Raw genomic sequence first — 15235 nt, 5'->3', positions numbered from 1 at the left:
GAGATCCCGCAATTATGTTCTGGTTTTAGATGATTGTATGTAGAAAAACAAGTTAATTTTGGATGTGCAAAATTGAAAACTCTGTTAATGATACAATTTGTACCATAAATTTATAACTGTAGTTCACTGGTCTTATAAACTTCTCAGGGCACTACAATTAAATTTTCAGATTAACTGCGTGATTAGAATTTGAGTTACAGCTTTTTATACAAAAAGACAATAAAAAATTCAGATTTCTGGCAAAATATTAATCCTGCATATTTTATTACATTTTTCCATTAAAACACAGCTCTTTTGCTTTACACATGCAAAATTTTATATTTGTACATTGATAATTGCAGCTGTAATGACTTTTTTAGATAAATATTTACATGTTCCATTACATCCCCCCTTAAGGTTTTTATGATGAATATAATCTGGTCTTTAGTGATAATGTTCCAAACAAAGTTTTGTAAGAGATTGACAAATGGTGAACGATATGTGGGCGGGTATCAACGTGGAGAATTCTTTATGCCCTTGCTCATTATTACTTTTCTCCAGTACTGAATTGCCCTTCTCAGTTTTTTTAATGTCTCACAGTACCTGTCAGCCTTTATTGCTATCCCAGCATGCAGAAAACAACCAACAGTAACCCCTTCCAGTCACAGAACACAGTTGCCATGACTTTACCAGCAGATCTGTTTTTGACGAAAAGGGATGTCACTTTTTCCATGACTGTTGTTTTTCTTCAGGTAACTGAATGTAGAAGACAAATGGCAGGCTATACATTATGGGCCAATTTGTATCTTTGGCTTTGTTTAATTACTTTGGAAACACTTATAAAGCTTACATACAGAACTATAATAAAAACAAAAGATGTGACTGTGTAATTATTGGTGGCTGTTTGCTTACCCACATAGGTTGAATCATAAACACATCTTCTTCAGATCAAGGGATTTCTAAGCAACTGTAGCTGCATGTCTGGTTTTATTGTTGTTATAGATGCATCAGAATCTTGAGAAAACTTAGTCCAATTTGGTGTCTTAATTTTTTTCACATTTTTTGCAGTGCAAATTTGAGCTGGTATGACAACTTTTGGTGACAGAAAATCCCTTGATGCTATTGACATTACTGTCACAGTTACTCTTAAGAAAGAATTCATTTTGACACCATATTGCCCAGTGCTTCTGTGATGAAGTTGACTAGTGAGGCACTCAGTGACACATAGATGGTACTTCTGGAAGGAAGACATGGATGATACTTCCAGAAGGAAGACTAACATTTGTCCACATGACAAAGCAGACACGTCTGACAGCTTTTATGCTTTACAGTTGATATTTTTGCTCCTTGTTCGCTTAAAGCTGAATAGTTGGTCATCACACTGATGTATGAAACAGAGCAACAGATACAGATTAGCAGACATATAAGTCATCTCTCTATAAGTTCTGTGTGATGAAACAAGCACTGACTGCATAGTATCTGTATTGGATTGTTCAAGACAGATTATCAACGAAGAAAGGTTTTTAACATCAACTGCTGTACTACAATGCTATGTCCATTTTGGCCTGAAGTAATTGGGTGACTAACCTAGTTAATCTCTGTGTGGCAGGTTTCTTCCATCATTTCTCCCTCTTGACAGGTGGGGAAAAAACCTTAAGTCCAAAGCTAGCATATTCACTGTCTTATTTTGTCTATTGACATTTGGTGGTAGACTTTTCTATTTTGTATTCTTTTCCAGGTCCAATACTTTTGGAATGTGTGACACATCATCAATTGAAAACAGTATTGAAAGCTGTACCTGAAGATATACGCATCATTCTACAGGATCCTTGGAAGTTCTATGGCCATGTGGTACCTCCTATCTGTAGGCCATTATCTCCTGAACTGTGGTAAGAAATCTTAATAATTAATGGTAGTGTAAGTTGGGACTAATGTGCCAAAGTACCTGTTTGGACATTTTGTTTGAATAAGCTTTAACATCAGGCTTTTGAGGAAGAGTAGGAGAAGTGAGTAAAGAGGTGAGAGAAACCAACCACCTGCAATAGCAGAAGTGACAAGCATCCTCCTACTGGGTAAACTGAATGGGGACATCCCACTGTCTGTGAGACTTGTATTGTTTTTGTGGCAGCAATGAAAGCCACTAGGCTGATCGGTCTGATGTTGTTCCTAGCTAAGGACATGTGGCAAAGGCTGAAATGTTTTATTTCACTTTTGACTTGAGCATAGCTGCTCTAAATTCTGTAAATTCTGACCATTTCTTTTTAGCAGTATTTCCAACCGGTTGGCTGTATAATCCTATGTTGAAACTAGTATACGGTTGCTGAGAAGCAGCCATGTTTAAAACTGTAAACTGAAAGAGTTGCCAATGATTTTACAAACAGGTACTACTCTTCACAGTTTCAATACCAATGTCCTACCACACTTCCACAACTTCAGGATTGCTTACACACTTGTTAATCACAGATCAGCTCACCACTCCCCACCTTTCTGGAAATAATCAGTGAAAGGAAGAAAGGAAAGTGTTATAACGTCAAGTTTAACACATATATTTCAGAACGACACAACACATATAAGTCACAGAGTAAGTTGACAAGCAGGACATGTGTACACGTTAGCATTCGAATGAGCACTGAGTCCCAGTCTAGCAGCCGCTGCTCGGCTGGACGCTTAGGTGGCGCAGCTGCTGCATGGCTGGCAGACAGCGCCGCACGTAGAAGACACGCGTAATTGCGTGGCAGCGCTTTGAATGATCGGCGAGTCACTACACTTTTCCCCCCTTTGAAATTGTTGCACTGGTCTTGATGGAGGTGTCCTGGAGATGGCTAACGTCCATAGGCGTTGTTTGACTTGCCGTAAAGTCTCGAGGAGGAGGCTTCCCGTACGGACAGAAGTGTCCCCGATGATAACGGGTCGACATGACAGGAGACGAAGGGGTCGAATCTGCTGGGGCTCCATGCACCAATCTGCCCGTTGCGTCGAGTCCAGTTGATATGACGGGAGACATGGGCGATGTGTCGGCGTCCGTTGGAGGAGGAGGCGAGTAGATTTGCCCTGACAGAGGATGGTCATCCGGTTCCTGGTCGTCTCCTGGTGGCGTCCGTTCTTGTGCTGGCATCGTGATGACTGTGAGAGGGCTGCGTTGTGATTATTTAGAGATGCCAAGATCCCGAGCGTCAGGTAGAGCCGAAGGTGGTGTAGTGGCATTCGGAACAGGCGTTGCCAGCACACGAGGCCGAAGCTGGTCCGAATGACGCACTGCAACACCCGTGTCCGTCTGGATTTGATACAGGCGTCTGCCACGGTGTCGTAAGATGCGACCCGGGCTCCATTTTGGCCGCCTGCCATATCCCCGTGCCCAGACGAAGTCGTCGGCGGTGAACCGGCCAAGTGAAGGCACCCGCGGCCATGAAGTGGAAACCGCAGAAGATGAAGTAGCTTGCGGGGCTGTCGGCCATGTAAGAGCTCAGCCGGGCTGTGGTCGCCCATGGGGGTGAAACGGTAAGACGCCAGAAACTGGAGAAGCGCATCATCAGCAGCAGAAGAAGTCAGAAGTTTCCGCATCTGAGCCTTAAATGTGCGGACCAGTCGTTCAGCCTCACCGTTGGATTGTGGATGGAACGGCGGGGCCGTGACATGCATTACGCCGTGATGAGCACAAAAATCCGCAAATTCGGAAGAGGCAAATTGCGGACCATTATCAGTAACAAGAGTAAAGGGGAGGCCTTCCAAAGAAAAAATGCGGCCGCGAAAGCACAGGTGGTTGCCGCAGTGGTAGGTGACGTGCAACGGACAATGAAAGGAAAGTTAGAGTAGGCGTCAATTACGAGTAGCCAATAAGTACCTAAAAAGGGTCCCGCAAAGTCAGCATGAATACGCTCCCAGGGCTTATCAGGCGAAGGCCACGGTGACAAAGATGACTTCGGGGCAGCGGCCTGTGACGCACAATGCCGCAGGCAGCGACCATGTGTGCTATTTCAGAGTCGATGCCAGGCCAGTACACATGACGGTGCGCCAGAGATTTTGTGCGAGACACACCCCAGTGTCCTTGGTGAAGGAGGCGCAAGACCGAAGCACGCAAAGACGCAGGTACCACAACACGCGGTGAAGCATCGTCAGTGGAAAGGAGGATAACACCATCCCTAGCCGTGAGGCGGTAGCGCAAAGCGTAGTAGTTCCACAACGGATCAGAAGTCTTAGCGGACGGGCGATCTGGCCAACCCTTCTGAATACAGCGTAAAACCCGGGAGAGGGTAGGGTCAGAACCCGTAGCAGCCGCCAGCCTGTCCCCAGGGATGAGGAACCCGTCCACAACCCGCTGCTCGGCAACATCCAGGTGGAAACACAAAAGTTCGTCCCTATCGAATGCCTGATCAGGACCCATGGGAAGGCGAGACAGAGCATGAGCATTTGCATGTTGAGCCGTTGGCTGCAAATGAATCTCATAATTGAAACGAGACAAGTAAAGAGCCCAACGCTGGAGGCGGTGTGCAGCCTTGTCGGGAAGTGAAGTTGATGGATGAAACAAGGAAACAAGTGGTTAGTGATCTGTAACAAGATGAAATTTTGAGCCATAGAGAAAAACACCAAACTGATAAAGAGCATAAATAATGGCCAAAGCTTCTTTCTCAATTTGAGAATACTTTTGTTGGACATCCGTGAGCGTTTTGGAGGCATAAGCAATGGGTTGTTCTGAACCGTCAGAAAAACGGTGCGCAAGGACTGCACCGACCCCGTATTGAGAGGCATCTGTGGCAAGAACAAGATGTTGGCCAGGTCGATAAGTAGCCAGGCATGGGGCCTGTTTCAGCATAGTCTTCAATTTCTGGAAAGCCGCATCGCATGACGCGGACCAGTGCAAAGGCACGTTTTTATGCAACAGGCGATGCAACGGCTGAGCCACCGAAGCCGCAGACGGTAAAAACTTGTGATAGTATGCTATTTTCCCCAAGAAGGCCTGCAGTTCCTTAACAGATGTAGGGGGAGGAAGGGCATCGATCGCAGTGACAGTTTGCTGAAGCGGACGAATACCATCCCAAGAGAGTTGAAACCCCAAGTACGTGATAGATGCCTGAAAAAATTGTGATTTCTGAAGATTACACTTAAGACCGGCTGTCTGTAAGACATGAAAAAGTGTGCGGAGATTTTGAAGATGTTCTTCAGTGGTGGAGCCAGTGACAACAATGTCGTCCATATAATTGATACACCCAGGGACAGGGAGCAATAATTGTTCCAAGAATCGCTGTAAGACAGCAGGGGCGCTAGCAACCCTGAATGGCAATCGTTGGTATTGATAGAGGCCGAAAGGCATGTTAAATACCAGAAACTGCCGGGAAGCAGCGTCGAGAGGAAGTTGATGATAAGCTTCTGACAGGTCAATTTTAGAAAAATACTGGCCTCCAGCAAGTTTAGTGAACAGTTCTTCAGGACGGGGCATAGGGTGAAGTGTTGATGAGGCATTGAGCATTTACAGTGGCTTTGAAATCGCCACAGAGACGAATATCACCATTTGGCTTAGTAACGACAACAACAGGAGAGGACCACTCACTGGAAGTGACAGGAAGCAAGACTCCTGAAGTAGTGAGACGATCCAACTCCCGTTTTATCCGATCACGAAGGGCCACAGGAATGGGCCGAGCCTGAAAAAACTTAGGCCGAGCAGTGGGTTTGAGCGTGATATGAGCTTCAAAGTCATTTGCACGGCCTAACCCCGGAGAAAACAGGGACGAAAATGTCGTCGACAAGGAATCCAGTTGAGCATAAGGAATAGCGTCAGAGACAATATTGACAGTCATCTATGGAGAACCCAAAAACGTGAAAGGCATCAAAACCAAAAAGATTTTCTGCGTTGCTCTGGTCGACGACAAATATGGGAACAGTGTGAACGACGGATTTGTAAGATACCTCAGCATTAAACTGTCCCAAGAGAGAAATCTTCTGTTTATTGTACGTCCGTAATTGCCGAGTGACAGGTGACAGGAGTGGAGAACCCAACTGAAGATACGTCTGAGAATTAATTATAGTGGCAGCAGAACTGGTATCCACCTGCATGCAAACATCTCGACCAAGGATTTGGACAGTGAGGAGTAACTTCCCTGAAAGGGAAGAAGTGCAATTGACAGACAACACAGAATCAGAATCAGCGTCATGTTCATGAACATCATGTATGCGGTCGGATTTGCAAACGGAAGACACATGACCTTTCTTTTTGCAATTGTGACACACAGCCCAACGTTGGGGACAACCTCGCATGAATGTTTCGTAAAACACCGCGGACATGAAGGAAGTTGCCGGGGGTTCTGCTGCAGTTTCTTAGCGGGTTGTTTATGGTTAGGTCGAGGCTGTGCGTGGGAGCGCACTGCGGCCACGTCGGCCGGCAGGGACACGCCGCACGCGTCGTCAACAGCGCACAGAGGTTGTATTTCCCCGACATCACCCCACGCCTCTATTTGAGCCCCAGCGGCGCGAGAAATTTCAAGAGACTGCGCAATGGAGAGAACTTCATCTATAGTCGGATTTGCCAACTGAAGGGCCCGTTGCCGAACTTCTTTGTTGGGCACCGACCGGATAATAGCATCCCGTACCATGGAATCGGCATAGGATTCTTTGTGAACGTCAGTAACAAATTGTCAGTTTCGACTGAGGCCGTGAAGTTTAGCAGCCCAAGTGCGATAGGATTGATGTGGCTGTTTTTGACAACGATAAAAGGCAACACGAGAGGCTACCACATGAGTTTGCTTTTGAAAATAGACAGACAGAAGTGATCACATTTCAGCAAAGGACAAAGACGGAGGATCCTTCAAAGGAGCCAATTGCGACAACAACCGATACATTTGAGGTGAAATCCAGGAAAGGAACAGAGACTTACATGGTTGTTTGTCCGTGACATGAAATGCCAAGAAGTGCTGTCGAAGATGTCTTCCACCGACTCGTCGTAAGGAAGAAAAGGAGGTTTAGCCAACGACGAGAAACGACCCGCATTTGACGCCGCGACGAAATCGCGAATCGCCGCTGTTAGAAGCGTTTGCTAGTAATCAGACCAGTCTTCCGCCGTCTCGTCGTAAGGAGGAAAAGGAGGTACAGCCAACGACGAGAAACGGCCCGCATTTGACGCCGCGACGAAATCGCGAATCGCCGCTGTTAGAAGCGTTTGCTGTTCAAGGAGATTTTGCAATAGTTGCTCGACAGTAGCCATGGAAACCTGTGGGTCAACGGTGAAAAGGAAAAATCCCATCCTCGTCGCCAATTGTTATAACGTCAAGTTTAACACATATATTTCAGAACAACACAACACGGAGTAAGTTGACAAGCAAGACATGTGTACACATTAGCATTTGAATGAACACTGAGTCCCAGTCTAGCGGCCGCTGCTCGGCTGGCCGCTTAGGTGGCACAGCTGCTGCATGTCTGGCAGACAGCGCCGCACGTAGAGGACGCGCGTAATTGAGCGGCGGCGCTTTGAATGTTCGGCGAGTCACAACAGAAAGTAGGTAAAGGTTTAATGCTCCTTTGATGACTGGGTTAACAGAGACTTGAGCACAAGCTCAGATTGGGAAAGAAAGTAGGCTATATGTCTTTCAAAGAGTAAGTGATTTTGTGGGACAGCAGGAAACCTTAATCTTGGTGGCTATGCAAAGATTTAAACAGCCTTCCACTCAGATGACGATGGGTTGGATTGTTTTCTGATCATTCCTGAAGTGAGAAACATTCTCCCCAAACTTTTCCTACTCCTCATAAGTAGTACTCAACCACAAAACCAACCTATCAGATATCATTGTCCATTCTTAGGCCACTCCAGAAGCTAACATCCTACTCAGTGATCATATCCTTCGTGATAATCCTTATTCAGTTAGCTCACCCACTGCCATTTATCCTAATCTGGTCAGTTCAGCATATGCTGTTATAAGTGGAGCCAGGTGTGTAAGCAGCCTTGTGATATGGCATCTTTACTGCCGTGATGACTTGACACTGTCTTTGTGAGCTGGGACGCTTCCTTGGGTGGGGGGGGGGGGGGGGGGCTAGTTCTGTTTGTGAACAACTTCACTGGCTGCTTTATAACACAACGCATGAGAGAGCGCACTCTTGACCTCTCCTTTTATACTTTTCATTGACTTGTTGGTGATGGTTTTGCCTAGTTGCTGTCATGCTACACCCGCACCTTGGAAACGAAAGGTGCCCAATGGACATGAATAAACAATGCTTTTCCAATTTAGGCAGTTATGCCTGTAGGTTGAATCCCAGACAAATGGCCAAATGTTACTTACATATATTTTTTACTTCGTTGCTGGGGTCTCTCTTCTTCAGCCCAGCTCTGTCTTATTTGATTCACTTTTCTGAAGGACTTGCGTGAATAATTTCTGCTGTGGCAAATTTTTCTCCGACTCCTTTCTTTCCATTGACAGATCAAGAAACCTGTCGTGCTAAGAGATAGAACCTTTTGTTCTTATTTTTTGACTATACCTACATCTGTTGTGCTGTGTAGATTCTATTATTTTGATTTCTTTGTGTGTGAAAATTCAGTTTCACTCTGCACTAGACCTGTTAATATTCTGGCTGTAGAAACCAGGCCATTTTAGCAACATTCTTATACGTTCCATTGTATGATTAGTTACCAGAGTTGGCCATATAAACTATTTTAACACAGCATTTAGACTCTGTTTTAAGAATTAAATTTCAGTGAACAAGTTTTGTAGAAAGGAAGTCATGACACTTAAGAATACACTCCACTCTCTTTCACAAGGAGTGTTTACTTGAAAAAACTATAACATTTTTAGAATTGCTGGTTAGTTCTCACGTTCAGAAGGTGAAATGTTTTGTATTGCCAATCAGACAGGTATAAAAGACAATGCAGTATCCTAGCTTTCAGAATTGTTAGTTCCTTCCTCTTGAAAGAAAAAGGAATAGGTTGAAGAAGCTTAGAAATTTAAGGGCATGTCACTCAGGTCCTAGGATGAGAAGGACCAGCTTACTGCAAGTTTGAGAACAAAAAAAAGATAAAAGGGCAGGCATGAAAGAAGAGGGGGCGATCAAACTAATCTCTTTGACACCATCCCTTTGTCTTTGGCTCCCCTCATCCTCACTAGAACTGGGTCGCCCTCATCTTGTGGTGTGAGTGACCTGCAATTTAGCAATCTTCCTATCATCCTGTGCACTTAAACACTCTTGATATTGTCATTATGTAGACCTAGTATGATTTTCTTTAACCTTCTGCAAGCTTCTCCTCTCTGCTGTCTGAGAAAGGAACTAATAGTTCCAAAAGCTGGGATAGTGTCATGTGCCTTGTGTGTGCATTGGCAGTACTAAATATTTCACCACCTGAAGATCAGTACTGATTAGCAATTCTGTTTCTAATTCCTCGCCACCAGAATAAAATTCAGTCATCAGTTGCGAATATATTTTTAATACATTTCACCAGTTTCGAAAAACAAATTTATCATCTTCACAAGTGTAGTACTGGTTTAGCAGATATCATTACTAGTTCGTAGAAACATTATATGCCATATTCAAGATGAAACTGAAAGTAGGCATAATTGGTACTTTCTATTGTCCTGTGAGGCCGGCCGCGGTGGTCTAGCGGTTCTAGGCGCTCAGTCCAGAGCCGCGCGACTGCTACGGTCGCAGGTTCGAATCCTGCCTCGGGCATGGATGTGTGTGATGTCCTTAGGTTAGTTAGGTTTAAGTAGTTCTAAGGGGCTGATGACCATAGATGTTAAGTCCCATAGTGCTCAGAGCCATTTGAACCATTTTATTGTCCTGTGACTAAAACAAGATTTCAGTTTGCAGAGTTGGTATCAACTTTTGATTAATTTGCATTCAAATATTCTTTGTGCTTATTCTTTTTCAAATTACCTTATGACCAATGGCCTAAGAATTAAGTTTCTTTCACTTATCATCAATGATAAATTGGAAGCAAGGGTCATTGTTGTGGACTGATGACCAAGCAGTTTTATCCCCCCCCCCCCCCCCCACTTTTAAACCAACCAACCAATCATTGTTGTGAGAAATGTGAAATTGTAGTGAGCCTGTTGATTTACTGTTTATTATAAGGAGATTATCTTGCACTTAGTTGCATTGATAGTATAATGGAGAACTTAAATTATTTGCCATATTCACTGGGCTATAAGACTATTCTCCCTCTCACCCCCTCCCCCAACACACAAAAAAGAGAGAAAATCCATCATTCTAAAAATGCAGGGTCATCTTGCATTCACAGATGAAGCTTTGCTAGTTGAGGTCACATGCAGATTTAATTTGATTATTTCACAAGTGTGCATTGGGATGCAGTGACACCAGCACGGCTGAATGTGGTGAGCAGCAGGAAATTTTGTTATGCTGCCAACTGTGGGAATGCATTTTGTGTACCTTGCTTTTTACGAACGTCTGACATGTTAAACCCGTAATTTACTTGAATCCAAATGCAATTAGAACTGAACAGATTTACATTTCTACAAGAGAAAAATTGATGCTAAAAAATGTGTTCACACAGAATACCCAGAATGTGCCATAACTGAAATAATGATTTAAATGATGGCATGACAGCATTGTTAATTTTCAAGATCGGCAGCAGTCGATGAAGTACACTGTTAGCACAAAATGGTCAGTTTTCTGGCAGTTCAGCACTAAGGAGCTTAGATGATAACATGTTACTGTGATTCAGTTTGCTTAACACTGTAAAACAGTAAATTGTAGCAGATAATGGTAGATGCAAACTACAGCCGTGACTCTGTTGAGAAATGTGGACCTAAGAGTTTGCAGTTGGCAGTTGATTCACTCAGACAATGTGAAACTAATGTTTAACTAGTAGCTATTAATGACACAGAGGCTACAAACATTTCCACAGCAAGAGGAAAATTTGGTATCACTGTTTTAAACAATTGTAAGTGGTGTCAGATAAGGAATCAGTTACAGATAATCAATTCTACACATCAATTTTTTTTTAGGGGACCAAATCAGCAAGATTTCCTGAATTGGAGCAGCAGGCTGTTCAGCATGTGCGAGATAAATTCAATTAAGGCTTCCGGATTACTTGATAAATTTTCTGAATGAAGCTTCTGGAGTTACAGAAATTTTCCAACTGTCTGCATCTTGAAACCCAAAGCAAGTACAAGCCGGTGTGAGACGATGATGAAGAGGGTGGGACTTCCGTTAAAACACAGGACAGCTCTAGCTCACTGACTTCCTGCAGCATTGGCAAAAGCATATGCATGTATAAGAGTCACAGAATCTAGCCAATAAAACACAATGACTGTTTACAATAGACAGTGTAATCTTAAGACTTGCCTAAAAAGTTAATTTAAGTCAATGAAACTGTTTATAAATGTGATTAGTAAGATACATTCAAAATAAAATTTCTCAAAGACCCTCTTAAAAAAAAACTGGAGGGGGGGTGTCTTGTCTTCTTGTTGCTTGGTAAAAATGGCATGTTCAGTGAATAAGTAGCTAATAATGATAGGGTAGCGAACAGAAGCTGGTCGTAAAAGTGACTTTTGGACATGTCTAATCATATATGAACCTCCAACCCCTTCTATCTCTTGCTACTCACCCCTCCCCCATGTGTGTGTGTGTGTGTGTGTGTGTGTGTGTGTGTGTGTGTGTGTGTGTGTAAAATTGATTGAGTAGAATAACTATTTAAAAATTTTTCTTTCCAGGTCTGTTCTGTCACCTATTCTGCCAGTTTTAACTAAAAGCTATCTTCACGCATACAACTTCATAGCAATTTTTTGTGATCATAATGTGCAGAGAAAAGTGCGGAGAAACAGTGGTACGCCAACTCCAAGAACTATAGGGCAAAATGTCGCACATGGCTATCGCATGATGAGTTATCAGTTCAATAGTCTGTTAAGGATCCTGAAGAGGATTGAGAAGTGTAAAGATGTTAATTTTAATGTGGATGCATATGAAAGTATAACTATTATGAATGCAAAATTGCAGGGGTGAAGATGTAGCATGACAGTTGTCTGTCTATGATAGAGGCTGAAATCTGACATACTCCTCTACAGCATTTTAATTGTAAATATATTTTAAATGTGATGATTGTGATGTATACTCAACATAAATGTCAGACAGATGTGAATTTCTGTTATGTGTGATTCTTTTTCTGTATTTGTTACACCTGCATGTCTCAACTTAACTTAATATCAGTTTATAGATGTTAAAACTAGGGAAATGATGATGCATATTTTATTTCACTGTTACATTTTTGAGTCACAAAAAGACAGGATATTTCACATCTGCTTAATTGTACCTTTTGCAAGAGTGTTTTGGTAAACAGTAAATAGCTGACCTCCAATTCATGGTCTGAACATCACTGTGGAGAAGTCAGTGGAAACAAATCTGGCTTGAGATATAGAGGTAATATATTTGTGGAATGATATACTATCTTTCGTTTGAACATCTGGAAATGTTGTTCACAGTTTCCACAAAGGGATAAGTAATTTATTATACAGACTACTTTCAGAAGATGCCAATTTCCTAAGAAAATGTCGCTCTTCAAATGTTTCTCAACTGACTTCATACAGTTTTGCCTTAGTGATATGTGACTGTTTAAACAGCAGCTTTTCTAAATGTGTAGTACTGAATTTAAATTGTGACAACTGATAATGGATTCTTAGAATTAAGAGACAGTATTGAATTTGAAGGTGATACAACAATCTTCCTAAACTGAGAAGTCTCGTCTGTACAGGATTTGAAGTGTTTTAAACATTTTATATGTGTGTAATATGTGAAGAAGGATAATTACAGACATTTTAGAAAAGAAAAGTGCCGTAGCTAACAGTATTAAAATAAAAGTACAAATTATTTTATAATATTTTAAGAGATATTTTACTGCATAATAAAATCAAAAGTAAATTATTTTCTGGTATACGATCTTTTTGTTTGTGCTCTCCAACAAATTCCCACTCACAGAACCACAACTTCTTTAAAAAAAAAAAAATTATAAACTTTTTCTTCTTTGTAAAAGATGAAACAGATAGAACTTGTAATCATGTGGTGTCAATATGCTACAACAGTGTTAGCATTTTTCCTGTACTATCATGCTGCAGTGGAGCGTACATTATCAGTTATGTCATGAAAGCACCAACACCACTGGGTAATGGATGTTTTGATTTACACAGATGATTATTTGTCTTCAAAAGAAAACAATATGTAGATTTAGGAATGAAATTCATGTGTATCACAAACTAGGTCTTACATTAATTAAATGCCGTTTATCATTTTTACTACATGTTGTCCGACAGGGTATCCTAACCACCACATTAAACAGCATAGGACTCAGATAATGATATAGGTAGATAGGTGTTATTACCTAGTCTATAATAAAATGAATATTCCAAGTTGACTTACCGAGACAATGCTGGAATCAAGCACTTGCACTCTTCTCTCTCTCTCTCTCTCTCTCTCTCTCTCTCTCTCTCTCTCTCTCTCTATATATATATATATATATATATATATATATATATATATATATATATATATAAAGATGATGAGACTTACCAAACAAAAGCGCTGGCAGGTCGATAGACACACAAACAAACACAAATATTGATTACCTCCGTCCTCTCCGTTTTGTGATGGGTCCAGTACTACACGGCCTACGCGTCATTCCACCATCCTTGAACCACTTTGCACAGGTGCTCACGGCATTAGAACGCTAACAGCTGACCAGATTCGCCGTTTACAGATTCTCGTTGCCAGCCACAGAGCCACAACAATGTGCCCTTTGTCAGATCGCTTATATCAGTGAATTTATGTCTGCTTGTGTCTGTATGTGTGGATGGATATGTGTGTGTGTGCGAGTGTATACCTGTCCTTTTTTCCCCCTAAGGTAAGTCTTTCCGCTCCCGGGATTGGAATGACTCCTTACCCTCTCCCTTAAAACCCACATCCTTTCATCTTTCCCCCTCCTTCCCTCTTTCCTGACGAAGCAACCGTTGGTTGCGAAAGCTAGAATTTTGTGTGTATATTTGTGTTTGTTTGTGTGTCTATCGACCTGCCAGCGCTTTTGTTTGGTAAGTCTCATCATCTTTCTTATAGATATATTTTTTCCACGTGGAATGTTTCCCTCTGTTATATATATATATATATATATATATATACACACACACAAAGATGATGTGACTTACCGAACGAAAGTGCTGGCAGGTCGATAGACACACAAACACACACACAAAATTCAAGCTTTCGCAACAAACTGTTGCCTCATCAGGAAAGAGGGGAAGGAGAGGGAAAGACGAAAGGATGTGGGTTTTAAGGGAGAGGGGAAGGAGTCATTCCAATCCCGGGAGCGGAAAGACTTACCTTAGGGGGAAAAAAGGACAGGTATACACTCGCACACACGCACAAATCCATCCACACATATAAATTGGTCTGTGTATGGGGGATTGGAATGACTCCTTACCCTCTCCCTTAAAACCCACATCCTTTCATCTTTCCCTCTCCTTCCCTCTTTCCTGACGAAGCAACCGTTGGTTGCGAAAGCTAGAATTTTGTGTGTATGTTTGTGTTTGTTTGTGTGTCTGTCGACCTGCCAGCACTTTCATTTGGTAAGTCACATCATCTTTGTTTTTAGATATATTTTTCCTACGTGGAATGTTTCCCTCTATTATATATATATAAATATAAAAAGCGCTGGCAGGTCGATAGACACACAAAATTCTAAAGCGCTGGCAGGTCGATAGACACACAAACAAACACACAAAATTCTAGCTTTCGCAGCCAGCGGTTGCTTCGTCAGGAAAGAGAGAAGGAGAGGGGAAAGACCAAAGGATGTGGGTTTTAAGGGAGAGGGTAAGGAGTCATTCCAATCCCGGGAGCGGAAAGACTTACCTTAGGGGGAAAAAAGGACGGGTATACACTCGCACACACACACATATCCATCCACACATATACAGACACAAGCAGACATATTTAAAGACAAAGAGTTTGGGCAGAGATCTCATATTGAACAAATGGTGAAAGCTGTGGTTAATAATAAAATCAACAAAGTGGTTTCTGACTTGTTTGACCTTTTCTGCCCAAGTTCCATTCCTAATCCATTATATATGGAAACATTTCTGTAGGTCTTTCGTGCATTCACAGCACCACATTTGCATCTTATGGCCAAAATTGGAACTAATTTTTTTCCAGCATAAATGGCTCTGCTTTAACACATTAGACACTCTACCAAGTTTTGCTGCCACCCGATGAACACAGCCTGCAGTGGACCTAGGCGAGTAGCTGCACTTAAATTATAACCACACAGTACTTCATACACAATGTT

The 15235-nt window shown here is 42.3% G+C and overlaps 1 protein-coding gene across 4 annotated transcripts in view; it reads left to right on the top strand.

The window, feature by feature from the left end:
• LOC126203420 (uncharacterized) overlaps positions 1-12838 on the top strand; it is a 501622-nt gene extending 488784 nt beyond the window's left edge. For all 4 annotated transcript variants that reach the window (XM_049937727.1, XM_049937726.1, XM_049937728.1 and 1 more), the window contains 2 exons: positions 1718-1868; positions 11625-12838. In XM_049937727.1, coding sequence (XP_049793684.1) covers positions 1718-1868; positions 11625-11913 — 440 coding nt within the window. In that variant the 3' untranslated portion in view covers positions 11914-12838. The remainder of the gene's footprint in view (positions 1-1717; positions 1869-11624) is intronic.
• Positions 12839-15235: the final 2397 nt, after the last annotated feature.

Source organism: Schistocerca nitens, chromosome 9 (genome assembly GCF_023898315.1).
Source record: "Schistocerca nitens isolate TAMUIC-IGC-003100 chromosome 9, iqSchNite1.1, whole genome shotgun sequence".
Lineage (NCBI taxonomy): Eukaryota > Metazoa > Arthropoda > Insecta > Orthoptera > Acrididae > Schistocerca > Schistocerca nitens.
The sequence above is the reverse complement of the archived record's forward strand: the minus strand, read 5'-3'. Positions and strand labels throughout refer to the sequence as shown.